General features: G+C 37.3%; 1 protein-coding gene across 2 annotated transcripts in view; it reads right to left on the bottom strand.

Moving 5' to 3' along the window:
* Positions 1-5,345: 5,345 nt before the first annotated feature.
* THUMPD3 (THUMP domain containing 3) overlaps positions 5,346-14,886 on the bottom strand; it is a 23,620-nt gene continuing 14,079 nt past the window's right edge. For both annotated transcript variants that reach the window (XM_043588006.1, XM_043588007.1), the window contains exons 5-10: positions 14,466-14,596; positions 13,571-13,640; positions 11,162-11,277; positions 7,770-7,880; positions 7,071-7,194; positions 5,346-6,889 (exon numbers count right to left, since the gene is read on the bottom strand). In XM_043588006.1, the coding sequence (XP_043443941.1) occupies positions 6,740-6,889; positions 7,071-7,194; positions 7,770-7,880; positions 11,162-11,277; positions 13,571-13,640; positions 14,466-14,596 (702 nt within the window). In that variant the 3' untranslated portion in view covers positions 5,346-6,739. The remainder of the gene's footprint in view (positions 6,890-7,070; positions 7,195-7,769; positions 7,881-11,161; positions 11,278-13,570; positions 13,641-14,465; positions 14,597-14,886) is intronic.

The raw sequence follows: 14,886 nt of genomic DNA, 5'->3' as shown, positions 1-14,886 counted from the left end.
ATATTGAACACTTCTTATTTTGAGAAAGTAGAAGGTTTTGTAAAGGCTTTTTACATTTTTTTAGATTGGCAAAATTTGAGCCACATAATGTTCCTGCCATGTATTTTTTATGCAAAGAGGAGGTTTGGTATCATTATGCTTTGCAACTCTTAATCCAGAATTTGATAGGGATCAGCATCACAAGGATAAGACTACTTTGACTATTTTTAGGCCAATCTTATGTAGAGCACTTTGGCAGGCTGGGAATTTTTTGTTATTTTACCTACTGGCATACTACTTTATGCTGGAGGACATATTTCAGAAGACTTTTTTTTCCTTATCCATGACTCCCCATTCTTGATGGAGTGGGTAAGAAACTGGATTATTAGAGAGCTGTTAGTAGCATGGAATTAAACATTGAGGATTATTTTATCCAAGCCAGGGTTGAACCTGAGTATCCTGATATCATGGTATATACCTTCTTGGTGATTACAGAGGCTATTTCTGCCTCTTTGATTGTATCTCATAGTCATGATTACATTTAATAATCTTGCTTTCCAGGTTTTTGCCTAGAGTTCACAGTTAACACCGATTTTTACCAATTTGCCCTGGCACTTAGTCATCCTGTTTTTTAGTTTTTGGGTTTTTTTTAAACATGTTTAATATTGGATCTTCCTGTTGACAGCAGTAACATATTTTCAGATTATGTTTATAGAATTGATTATTTTACTAGCCAACTAACCTAACCCCACCTCTAGGGTATGGATTCTGGTCAAATCAGTCAACATTCTTCATAACCTTTCCTCTTTTTCCTGACCTTTGGTTAAAAATCTCTTCCCAAACTATTTACTATAATAAATAATGACAACATGGTTCTAGTGCCTGCTATAGGCAAAGGCTAATGTAAATAGTTGGGTTAGAAAAAATGAATAATCATGGAATGCCACTTCTGTAACACATAGTGTGCTAAACTGCCAGTGTATTTAGTGTGGTCCTCATACATAAAATCCCATCTTCCAGAGTAGAAAACTAGAACTCCTTGAGGTTGAAAAACCTTAATCTGTTAAGGGCCAGGGATTCTAGATTCAAACTGGTCTGATTTGCTTAGTATTCCTTATCAGTGTATGGTACTACCTTTCTCTATTGGAAACAGTCTTTTAGGAAATTAATCTGACTACAGGATACCAGATGGCTTCCAGGGATGGAGAAATTTGAAGTTCTTTTGCAGTAGTTCAGACATGAGGTATGGGGTGATTTGGTGTAGAGTGATGGCAATCAAAATGGAAAGAAGCGAAAGGACTCAATAACTGACCATGTCAATTGCTGAGAACTGTCTCAGCACACTTCTCAAGGAAGCCTACCTTGGTGCCCTCAGCTCTGCTACATTGGGTCTCTCACTTGAATGTTGTCACAGCACTTCTGACCATTATAATTAAGTTACTAATTGTGTGATTTGAGGTTTCCCCCACCTTTTTAGATTGCTCCTTGAGGACAGGACAGTGCTTTTTTCCGGCTGTGTCCTTGTTGCGTAAAGAGGCCTTCAGGGTCAAAACTTTCCTAATACTGAGATGATGTTATTTACCTTTTTAGCTCATTCTCACAAGTGTGCAGGGGTTATACAATGTGTGATGACCTCACTGATACTAATCAAAGGGTGCTATATATATTGAATTATCTAGGATTTCTTAAGGCAGTGTATTTAGGGTGTGAATATTTACATTTCTAGAAATTAGTTTTTAGGTTATACCTTCTACAATCCCAGCAACCCCCAGTATTGTGCAATTGTTATTTTGAAATCCTGTAATTTTCGTTTTGCCTAAGCATAAATGTAAGTACTTTCTGTTGCTGCAATGTTTTAAATATTTCCTTAAAACTCCTAAATTTTTATATCTAAATACAACTTTTTAAGAGTAACTTTATTCTAAAACTAATTATATGTACATATATATATATATATATTTTTTTTTTTTTTGAGAGAGCACGTGTGCAAGTGTGGGAGTGTCACAGAGGGAAAGAGAATCCCAAGCAGGCTCCACACTGTCAGCACAGAGCCCTACACGAACTGCAAGATGATGACCTGAGCCAAGATGAAGAGTCGGATGCTTAACCGACTGAGTCACCCAGCACCCCTGTATTTTTTAAAGAATGGGTCACCGGGGCACCTGGGTGGCGCAGTCGGTAAAGCGTCCGACTTCAGCCAGGTCACGATCTTGCAGTCCATGAGTTCGAGCCCCGCGTCAGGCTCTGGGCTGATGGCTCGGAGCCTGGAGCCTGTTTCCGATTCTGTGTCTCCCTCTCTCTCTGCCCCTCTCCCGTTCATGCTCTGTCTCTCTCTGTCCCAAAAATAAATTAAAAAAAAAAAACAAAAACGTTGAAAAAAGAATGGGTTACTGGGTTTAAAAAATTGTAAGACTACTTGTTCAACCCACACCCATCATCTATGTCTAAAAATGGAAAAAGATTAAACAGTAATATATTGCAGAGTTCTCATAGGAAGAATCAACTGCAAAGAAACTAAAAAAAAGTGACAGAAATACCTTAAAGGATGAATTACTGTATTACATGGGCTGGAGAAACATTGCACAATAGCTGAGAAACTTTACAAAGAGCCATATACACAGTTGACATTCCTGATTGTCTGCTGGTTGAAAAGTAAAAATCACGGCAGTGCCATTTTTTTCAACAGTACCTGGTCATGTTAAACACCGTGTTGCAGACTTGAAGTCTGGGTTAATACCTCGCCTGTAGAAGTATATTTAAGCCTGACAAACATGGCTGGGCTTGTTATTTTGCATGTATTTGTCTTGCATCAGCTAGTCAGAGACTATTCTATCAAAGCTTGGCAACAAACCCAACATGTCCTGAACCAGCTGACGTGTTGAGTAATTTAATTATTTTATTTATTTTATTTAGTAATCTCTACACCAGTGTGGGGCTCGAGCTCACAAACCCTGAGATGAAAACTTGTATCCTCTATTGACTGAGCCAGCCAGGCATCCCTTTAACAACTCTTTAAAATCCTCTGGTTTATCCTGATATTTTCACTAACAGTGAAAAAGCAAAAGTTGGTCAAGCTGCCTGCATCTCGGCATTAATCAAGGCAGTGGCATCAAACTATAGTATTGACTGCCATGCATTGGAAGGGGAAGGGGTGGCGGCAGTTTCAGTTTTCCTGTGAAAACAGTAAAATTATTTTGTGAAACCTGGGTCTTGAGTATGGAACTTTACTTTTTTTTTAATATGTGATTTATTGTCAAATTGGTTTCCATACAACACCCAGGGCTCATCCCAATAGGTGCCCTCCTCAATGCCCATCACCCACTTTCCCCTCTCCCGTACCACCCATCAACCCTCAGTTCTCAGTATTTAAGAGTCTCATGGTTTGCCTCCTTCCCTGTCTTAGTATGAGTACTGAAATACAAAGTTTGCATATAGGACTCCAGCTTCTTGTTTAAAGTACAGTGGTTGTCTTACAAAAAAGCGGTCATGTGATTGACCTGCAGGCTGAATTAGTGATTTTCTTTTCACAGCATTTTTACTTCAATGACTGTCAGAGTTGGCTGTCTGGCCGACATTTTTTAAATTTTTTTTAACATTTATTTATTTTTGAGACACAGACAGAGTATGAATGGGGGAGGGTCAGAGAGAGAGGGAGACACAGAATCTGAAACAGGCTCCAGGCTCTGAGCTGTCAGCGAAGAGCCTGATGCGGGGCTCGAACTCAGAGCGTGAGATGGTGGCCTGAGCTGAAGTCAGAGGCCTAACCGACTGAGCCACCCAGATGCCCCTGGCAGACACTTTTTTTTTAAGTGTAAAGAAGTACCTTTCAAAGAAAACAGTTGGCAGCACTCGTCAGTGATAAACTCAAACTCTGAAGTGAAAATTAGAATTTGGGAAAACTTATACCCACTATCAGGAGCTTCTCATCTTCCTAATGATTAAAGGAACTTTTGGGTGTTTTTTTTTTTTTTAATGAGCTAAGTGGTGATATAAATATGATTTGTAGATATTATAAACCGGACCAGGGCTTGGGAGATTTATGTAACTCAGTAAACCATAATTTCCAAACGACCAATACATGAAATGAAAAAAAAGTTGCAAATAAGTTAACATCTCAACCAATTGAATGTGAAGATAAAAATCCAGTGCCTTCTATTAAGGCAGACATGTAAATGAGTTGCAATAATATAAAACAGCATCACTGTCGAAAATAAAGTTACTTCTGTGAAAATATAGAGTGCATCTTTTTTTTTTTTTTTAGTTTATTTTTGGGAAAGAGAACCATCACCAGCAGAGGGGCAGGGGGAGGGAGACAGAAGATGCAAAGCTGGTTCTGCACTGACAACAAGGAGCCCAATGCAGGGCTCAGCATAAACCATGAGATCATGACTTGAGCTGAAGTTGGACACTAGAGAGAATCTTAACCCACCTCTATGCTCATGTGGAGGTTGGATCCCATGACCGTAGTATCATGACCTGAGCTGAAGTCAAGTCGGACACTCAACCAACTGAGCCACCTAGGTGCCCTGTATGTACATTCTTAAAATTTGGTGCAGGAGAGACCTGTTTCCTCTGAGCTTTAAAAAAGAGAAAAGAAATGTACCAAGGTACAAAACTTTCACCATATCCCCTGAAATTCCCACAAAACACCTCACCTAAACTTGGGAAAAGCTGTGTTGAACATAAGGATATCTATCTTTATGCTTAACTCACTAATATTAAACACTCATAAGCTTTACTGGACTTGTTGGTATTTTACAGACCTTTTAAAAATACTGTTTTTTCAATCTTCAGCTTTGGGCCCATGCAGTGGAGACCTGAGCCATATCTAACATGGATATACCAGAACCTACAGTTTTGGCAGTTTCCTGAAAGTCTTCCTACTATTTTAAAAGGAACATTTCAACAAATGTTTCTCTTTCTAGCCCTAGACATTGTCAGTCCTTAGGAGATAACCGTCATACTTCCATTAAACTTATGAAATCTTTTATTTTTTGTTTCCCTCAAGTTTATGGACTCTTACAATAACAGAATGTCTGGTTCATAACTTAAGTCATTTTGTGTTCAGATTCCCTTCCCTTTTCACATTCCCATGGTACAGGAGGCCTGGTTCAAGGTCACATAACTACTTGGTGATTGCATCATGTATAGCTCCATCCCAGTTCTTCAGTCTTCAGCCCATTTCCTGTTCTGTCACCATATTAAAAAACCTAATGGGAGGAAGATAGCAAAGTGGTAGAGAGTGTACACTGCATATGTGCATCATCTTAAAATTAGTCTTGTCATGTTTTTACAGTGGTATTTCATAGAACTAAAGCTATGATGGCTCAAACCCAAGTTTGTTACAATTAAAAATTAGGCCAACATGCAAAAATATTTATTAGCAACTATGCCCACGCTGGTAGGTACTATGTCAGGCACATGGTAAACAGTGGTGACAAGAGATATGGCCCTTGTACTTTCCCAGTTCTGCAGATTACTGACCAACAGACGTTAAAATGGTGTATTAGATGTGAAAGATTGTTTTATGTTGAACCCAAAATAGTGTAACTGTGCATTCTGATAGTAAAAACCAGTCTAGGATACACACCCCTTATAAATGTCTCATTTCTAATTCATTCTGAAGTATGGGGTAGTAGATCAGAGAGAAACCAGACTACTAGGGCTGTTGGCTATGCTGCTAGTGTGAACTCTTTCAAAAGAAAGAAGTGCTGTGTCTGAACATGAGCTATTTAAGAAGGGAATGAGTAGTACTAATATATTACTAACAGGACACTGAAAATCTAGGCTGAATGCAGCCAGAAACTCCCAAATAAACTCTGAATACTATAAAGAATCCCACATGTACCCAACCACTCTTTGTCCCAGGCAAGCACCACTGTCACAAGGACTTAATGTTCTTTTTATTTTCTACTGTCTCAGTTTTCTGCAACTGGAAAAACAGCTAAATATGAATACAGATCCAAGAGAAAATAGTATTCTCATAAAGTTTTTAATTCAAAGATACATCAGTGTGTCTGCAGTCATTTTAAAAACAAAAATACTTTTGGCAGGTTAATATGTGACTTTCTGTGCTGATAGAAAAATTAAGTTTGGCTTGTTGGTCCCATCAGTGTATTTGCTGTTTACAACAGCAATGTCCTATACTGCTAACAGTAAAATATCTGCCATTCCTTTAATCAGTCCTAGTCCTCTATTTTCATGTATTGATTTCAATAACATGCATATTTTAATTTGTAAGGCAGATGGTAAACTTTCCAGTTGGTCTTGTGAGATTTCATCTTATCATGGGGCCAACACTATTTCACAAAATGTAAATGCTTCATTTTTTTAAAGGTGAGGTAAAGCCAACTCAAAAAACTAAAGAGCAAAGCTGCATAGGCAATGCAGTGTGGCCCAAAATGTTCTGATTATGTTCTTTTCTTTTCCATTAAGCCAGGGTAGCTTTTTACCTGTACAATGGAAAATAGGAACTGCTATGAAGCCTGAAAAGAAATACTCGAAATTCAAATCCCGGAGCATTTTAGTAGCCTTTGGATCTTGAAAGCATTTTCAGTAGTAATTGCCTAGCTACTCCTTCAAAAAAGCTCCAAAGCTCTGCTTAAGACTTTCAATTCCTTTTGCTAATTAAGGTGAAGAGCTTTCGACCAATTTAATCTGCAATTTTATTAACGCTATTTTTCTCTCAAACCAAATACTACATGCTGACATTCCCAGTGTCAAGAGGCACAAATACCAAAAACCATCTCTATTCTTTGCATCACCAAGGAGTTCTTTCGCCATTTTGTTCTACAGGATGAACAAAAGCTTGAGGTGTACGTTTCAGAAGATAAACTGCTGCATGAAGACCCCCTATGTTCACCCAGACGGTATGCACCTTCCGCCAAACATGTCCCATTCCGGATAATGCCTGTGTATACACAAAAAGCACAGAAGTAATTAGTTGGTCTGCTTATAGACCAACCAGAGGTCTTGTTGCAAGAAACTGGGGGGGAAGAGCAAACAAATCCTACTCAAACTAATATCCCTAAGTTTAAATTAAAAGATCCTACAGCTGCCACAGGGTGAGTCCTGGGGCTAATTTACAGCACCTTGGTAAAGCATTTCTTGTCCTGAGTAAGTAGCACAGCTCGGCCTGTCCCTGGTCTACAGACGCGGCTCATCTCCCGTAGGCAAGCTGGATAAAGGTTCCAGTTTCTCTTTTTGGAGCCCATCCTATAAAAGAAGGTCCAGTGAATCAAACACTTAACAGATAAACAACTAGGACTACATGAAATGAGAAGTGAAAAACTCATTACAGTAAGAAAATTCTCAAGCCAAAACAGTTGTCCTTTAGAAGCCACAGCTTCACTTGTATATGCCAATGAAATGAGTGATCAGATTTAGTAAACTGCTCAGAAATAATGAATCAGATGAACTGGCTACAAAATTTTTTTGACACCTCTAGTAGTTCTCTTAATGAGTAAAATAAACATCTAAACCAAACCAATGATGAGAAAACATTTATCCTGAGAAATAGAACCAAGTTTTCCTCAACCTTTGTATAGTATCCTGTAATTCAACAATGGGCCAGGAAGTGGATTAACCTGTGACAGTCAGATCAAAATGTAGTTACTTCATGAGTTCTCAGAAGAAACAAATTGGGTGAATCTATCATATAATTTGTTTTATCATTTCATAATTCTTAAGTGAATAGAATAAGTTCAAAGAAATGAACAGATTTAGAAGACAAATTCAGTACTAGTTTAACAAGTGAAGGTAAAACTAATCTTTTAAAAGCCAAGTCCCACCTTTTTCCAAATGGCATGTCTGTTACAATAATGTCCACAGAACCGGTTCTCAATGGCAGATTGCAGATATCCCACTGAACAGCATCTATGGGCAAGCCCCAGGACACTTTGCTATGGGGACAAAGGAAAGATGCTTACTCTGAAGTATGAAATCTAAAAACATTTCTGAAGAGACTGATATAAAGTAGAAAATGCTACTAAAATGATAGTGACAAATATTAACTTAAACAAAAATTTCAAAGCAGAATGTCGGAAGAACGCATACAGTCATGTGATAAAACTTTTATGATGACAAAATCTAATGATGATTTAAAAAGCAGTTAAGATTGGTTTTCAAAAGATGTCTGGTTTCATCTACAACTTAAGAAAAACTAAAGGGGTAAACAAGATTGCAACACAAAGAACTGTAAAGATGGCAACAGTAATGAGGCAGTAAATTATATAACTGAGAATGTAAAACATCGATGCACACAGGAATAAGATTATGAGATGACACCTCTATAGTTTGGTAAGTCTCGGTAGTAATAACAGGAGACCTAAAGAAACAGATATGTAAAATTAGTAGATACAGAGATACTTGTTTGAAAATTAAAGAACATGTATTCTACTATAAAAAAATAAGGCAAAGAAAAAGGCTGAAAAAACAGATGACAGAAGATAAGGACTATAGTAAATGAAATAAATTCTCATTAAGTCAAAGCCATTGGTATGAAAAAACACAAAAGACAGTAATGCACAGGCTAAGAATTAAAAGCAACTCAAGGATTATGAGTAGAAATCAATTATTATATTCAGAGTTAGTGAAGAACTTAAAATGTACAATAAAGGCACTCACTCCATAATGGGGAGAAAAAAAAGCACAGATAACGAAAATATCAGTATTGGGGCACCTGGATGGTTCAGTCGGTTAAGCGTCTGACTCTTGACTTCAGCTCAAGTCATGATGATCTCAAGGTTTGTGAATCTGAGCCATGTTTGGGATTTTCTCTCCCCGCCCCTCCCCCACTTGCTTGCTGTCTCCCTTAAAATAAATGAATGAATTAAAAAAAAATGAGTCTTATAATCACAGGCACGAATAAATGCAACAAAATAAGAAATGAGGAAAACAATATTAAAAATCTAGATAGACTGATACAAATAGTACAGGTAGAATAGACAAAAAAGGTACAGAGGGCCTGAAAAGCAATTAAGATAAAATATTCAGAAAACACAAAAGAAATAATTTGCTTAAAAATATTTATCACATTTCAAAAAAAACTGGTGACTACTAAGCCCTAAGAAAATTTCGATAAACATGAAACAAAATGTACCATAGAAACTCATCACAATAAAACAAATGTAAAAATGAATTAAAACCTTTCAACTACTTATGTATAAAAAAATGATCTAAACCCTTGCTATTTAAAGTAGGACCACAGCCCAGCAGCATCAGTATTACCCATAAGCTTGCTAGGAAACGCAAACTCCCAGGTCCCATGCAAAACCTACTAAATCAGGACCTGTAGTTAACAGGATCCCCAGGTGACTCATGTGCAACATTCAAGTTTGAAAAGCACTGCCCTAAACAACTAGATCAGAGAGACAAGTACACAACCAGGAATTTAAAAAGAAAAATAGAGAATTGTCAAAATCTATAGGATATGGTCAACAACATTGATAGCCTGTAACTTAAGCTTTTAGGTAACAAATTTAAAAAACCTCAACAGGAAATAGGAATGAAAAGCATTAGGCATAAACTCACAGAACAGTATATGAAAGAACTAAACGAAGCACTGATGATTCTAATCTAAAAGGGGGAAAAAATAGCAAAGAAGAGGATAACTGACAAACAGACATAAAACAATATGAGGCATACCATGTACAATAAATACATGGTATAATACATGAATAAATATGTGTAAGTAATATCTGCATCAGGTGACTATATGTATTTTAAAACCCCTGATTTCACTTACAAACAGAAACCTCACATTAAGGAGGCAGCTGTTTTTAGGTTTGGTATAATGATGTCCCTGGGCCGTGTATTCAGAATGTGGAGCATCTGTATGTTTGAACAAATCTGCTGATCACTCACTACCTATTCTTGCCACTTTATAAGAAAGTGAAGGGCACCAGCAGAGGAGACGAGAGAAACAATTTTATGATGAGGCCTCTGATGATAAATAGAAAACCAAGTGGCATTTCAACCAATTCTTCCCATAGATGGCCCAAACTAAAAGGATAGTGAGAGGCTGGCACAGGTGGTGGCACTGAATATAATCTGGAGTAGTGAGCCAGGGCTTAAGATACAGTAACAACATACAGCTCAGATAAAAACCAAAATTTCCCAGAGGCCAATGGACTTCCAGTGCACAGATATCAAAAGGATACAGTTGGAGAAGGACCTTGGACTATTTTGCTTGCAGAAGAGTGGATTTGGAGTGGGACAGGAAGAAGGGGAGTTTTAGTAACTCTTCAAATATCTGATGTCAATCACTGTGTGACCCAGAGATAAGATTTTTCTTTATGGATCCCAGTGGAACTACAAAAAGTCTATAGAAGGTACAGAAAGAAATTCAGTTCACTAAAAGATACGACTAGCACTCAAAGCTGTGCAAAGACCAAATTGACAGCCTCCAGAGAAAGTCATTACAGATGGTTACACGGACTGGAATGCCACTGGCAGGATCTCCTACAGAACACTCAGGTACTGTGGAAATGGCTTTCAGGTTTCTTCTAATTCTGAGACTGCTTTAAAGTGCCAAATAATAGAGGAAAGGCTAAATGGACTGTAGTATTTCTACACAATGAAATAGTATGCAGTTATTAAAAACAGACTATATAAAGATATTCAAAGTGTTTGAAAATTTGTAAAAACTGAAATAAGTCAACACAATATTCTTCCACTATTTGGGAAAAAAGATACATGAATAAGGAAAGAGAAGACAGAAATAAACATAGTTGCATTAGGGTGGGGAAATTATAGTTAAATAAAAAAAACATGTTCTAAGTTATTTTCAATAAACTTTTTTTTTTTTTTTAATTTTAACGTTTATTTATTTTTGAGACAGAGAGAGACAGAGCATGAACGGGGGAGGGTCAGAGAGAGAGGGAGACACAGAATCTGAAACAGGCTCCAGGCTCCGAGCGGTCAGCACAGAGCCCGACGCGGGGCTAGAACTCACAGACCATGAGATCATGACCTGAGCCGATGTCGGACGCTTAACCAACTGAGCCACCCAGGCGCCCCTCAATAAACGGTTTTAAAATTTAACGGAATCTCACAGTATTCATTTTGGTTATGAGGATGTCACCATGACCATGCACTGGGGATATTAATTCATAAAGTCGGTAAGAAAAGTGATTGTGTAAGCCTAAGAAATGGTACAAAATCTTTTAAATTAAATTTTTACCCTTCTTTAATTTGGCTCTTGGTCAATAAAGATGAGATGTTATTTGCTGCTCTATTCACAGCCAACGGATTATTATCACCAGCAATATGATAACAGTTAGACCATTCAGTAGCCCCCTAAAAGACAATAGTATATATTAAAACCAAAGTAGCAAACTGTAAAAAAAAAAACCCAAAAATGATTAAAGGGAAAATAATTTCAACTGAATGTCAATAAACTAGACAATCAAACCAATAACCCAATGCTTTTCTTAAGTGACAGAACACTGCATGTTGTGAACTTTGCTATTCCCCTTGCTTAAAAAGGCCTTCTGTTCTTTCTCACTTGCTGAATTCCTAGCTATCTTTCAAGACCTAGTTCAAATGTCATGCCCTCTCACATCAACCCCAACTGTCCAAGCTGCCTCTCATTTGCCTCCCCACCCCAAAGCATTTTGTACATACTCTGCCACTGTACTTCTTTTTAATTATTTCTGTACTTGTCTGCTTCTCAAGGAATCTCCCTAAGGACAAGTCTCGTATTTTATTCAATCCCTCAGCCAGCAATGTCTGGCACATAGTAGGCATTACAGACCTAAAATACAAACACGGTTTGAAAATGTAACCAAATTAAAGTGACCAACCTATACCCTTTGTGATCACAGAATTTTATAGAATCTGATATATTAGAATATTTGAAAATTTCAAAATAAAATGTAATAACCATGGCACAGACCTCTGAATGACAACCACCACATCCCTGAAAGGATTTTGTAATGTTAAGTCAAAAACATGTGAATAGATCATAAATACCAATCTTACATCTCATCTGTGGAAGGAGGTGACACACTACCCTAGGCTGAACAATGTTCTAGGTAGATTAACAGAAGGTGTCTGACATGAAAGTTCTGCCCTCTAATATTTAGGACTCTTCTTTTGTAAAGAGTAATAACCCATATCCACGGACACAAGGCTTCATCACCTTTTCTTTTGCCCACACACTTGAGGGTGATGTAGAAAGGACCCTCCGAATTTGATGAAAGCCTTTCAGATGATTGTGGTTCCCCAACACTCATTTTTTTGGTCTAAACGTGTTTAGATTTTCAGCTTCTTTTGAAAGAGATGAATTTTATAGAACTTGCAAAGTTTTAAAGAGTACTTTAGATCAGGTATTTTATACTATGGTGAACAATTCTGTATACATACCCTGTCAATTCCTTTCATACTTCATTCATTCTGATTATATATCAGCTTCGTTTTTTCAATATTGACATCCTCATGTCTATTCTTAGGTAGAAATGCCTCAATCTTTTTTTAATCTTTTTCAGCTGGAGGGGGGGCTCTTCTGGACTCTCTCTAGCTCTGTGGTGTATTTCTTGACATTTTGTGACTTTCCATGCTATTTCAGACATAGACACGTCATGGTTTAATGCTAGAGAATAACACTTTGCTTTGTTCCCAGAATTTTTCTTCACAGCAACTGAGTTTTCTCTGTGTGCATTTCTTTAGCGAGAGTCAATTTCTCTAGCTCACACTACCAGAAAATAGTAGTCTTTTAGACTATTAAAGATTTCCTTCTGGAATTTCAACTCCCAGATGAAACATGTCATTTTCTAACTGTAGTTTAGATTATTTTTCCCTATGTGGCTGCTTTGGACTGTCCAGATTCTGCCCACTCACAGAATGTGTGTATCTTCTTCAGTATATTCCCGCTGGCTTTAAGTATACTGTATGTAAGAACATACCATGATTCATAACTTTAAGTAATTTTAAACAGAAGTACCCTCTTCCAAATTATTTGTAAAAGTATAGATAATACTGATTCAAGGAGACTCAGTCTCTTGTTAAATATTCTCCACTTAGAAAATGCCTTTCTATCCCTTGCTTTACAGTTTTTGAATCTTCTCAGTATCAGTAATTTTGAAAACTATTTAAGGGCATTTGATGTGTGACCCTAATTGTTAGACTTCGTAAAAAATCTAAATAACATGCATAGGTTTCTGTTTTACAACTATATTTACTCCCTCTAAGAACCTAAGTGGGTTAAGAAGCATAATCTTACTTTATAGAGATGAAACACCTTCCTCCAGTTTATTGCTTATGCCTTCAATATCTTTTCTGTTCAAGTCTACCAACTTGTCTTTTATAGAAAAGGGACTCACCAGTTTGTAATTATCAGCCTCTGCTACAATCCATGGAGTAACCATCACTTATAATCTATCAGTCCTTAGCTAGTTGTAATAGGTGGTTATATCCTTCACACAAAAATTCGAGCTTTACTACTATAATTCTTTATTTTTTATTTTTTTAAATTTTCTTTTAACACTTTTAGGTCCACTGACCCCATGCTGGTGATTTCATAATTTGCCCATTAGTTCCAGAACACTTGATATATCACATGCTTATCTAAAAGGTAAAGAAAAGTTATTACCTCTATTGGTATTGCCCCTGTTCCACACATCGGATCAACTATTATATCAGTAGGTTGAGGAGCACAGAGCCTATAGGAAAGAAAATAGCTTATATAAAAAGACTTCAATCAATAGCTGAGACTTTCACACAGACTATTCCTGAAGCTGTAAGATCAAGGACCTATTATGTTAGCATAAAGTAACACCAATCAATATTCATTTTAAAAATCAATTTGTAATTATAGGCTGACTCTATATCCTAGAGCTTAAAAAAAATTACATATAGGGGTGCCTGCGTGGCTCAGTCGGTTGAGTGTCCGACTTTGGCTCAGGTCATGATTTCACAGCTCTTGAATCACAGCTCTTGTCCAGGCTCTGAGCCTGCTTGTGATTCTCTCTCCTGCTCTCTCTCTGCCCCTCCCCTGCTCACATTTTCTGTGAGTAAATAAATAAACTTAAAAACAAAACAAAACAAAAACAAGAAAATTAAGAGGGCCTGGGTGGCTTGGTTGGTTGAGTGTCCAACTCTTGATTTCAACTCAAGTCATGATCTCATGGTGGTGAGACTGAGCCCCACATAGTAGGGCTCCATGTATTGACTATGGAGCCTGCTTGGGATTCTGTCTCTCCCTTTCTCTCTGCCCCTCCCCTACCCACGTGCACGTGTGGGTCGCACATTCTCACTCTCTCAAAATAAACATTTAAAAACAAAGCTGAGACAGTAGTTAAATGATATTTTCAGGACCACAAGGAATCAACATGGGATATAAGAGAAAGAAAGAGACTATTACCTTTTTATCCTGTTGTTTACCCACCAAAATCCAACACAGTACTTCACAAAAAATTAAAGTGTTTTAAAGGGAAAATTCAAACCAAGATGTCACTTTAATCTAGATGGCAAACCCATTCTCTTACCTGAGCATCCCATAGGCAAGAGTAGATCTCAGAGTTGTAGGTCCAAAATGTGTGATATTTCTTCGATGGAGACTCTCTTCTGTCAATGCAATGCCCACAACAATTTCATTATCATGGATGTTCAAAAGAACCTATAATAAAAGACAGAATAAAATAGGGGCGCCTGACTGGTTCAGTTGCTAGAGCATGCAACTCTTGATCGTAGGGTTGTGAGTTTGAACCCCACGCTGGGTGTAGAGATTGCTTAAAAATAAAACCTTTAAGAAAAATAAAAATCTACTACCACCACAAATTAGTTTTCTTCTTTTTGAACTTCATATAAATGAAATAATCTAGTCTATACCACTTTCAAATTTTTAAATCTATTTTAATTTTTGGGGCACCTACGTGGCTTAGTTAAGCGTCCAACTTTGGCTCAGAT

This window comes from Prionailurus bengalensis, chromosome A2 (genome assembly GCF_016509475.1).
Source record: "Prionailurus bengalensis isolate Pbe53 chromosome A2, Fcat_Pben_1.1_paternal_pri, whole genome shotgun sequence".
Taxonomy (NCBI): domain Eukaryota; kingdom Metazoa; phylum Chordata; class Mammalia; order Carnivora; family Felidae; genus Prionailurus; species Prionailurus bengalensis.
Note: the sequence above shows the minus strand (reverse complement) of the source record. Positions and strands in the feature narration are given on the sequence as shown.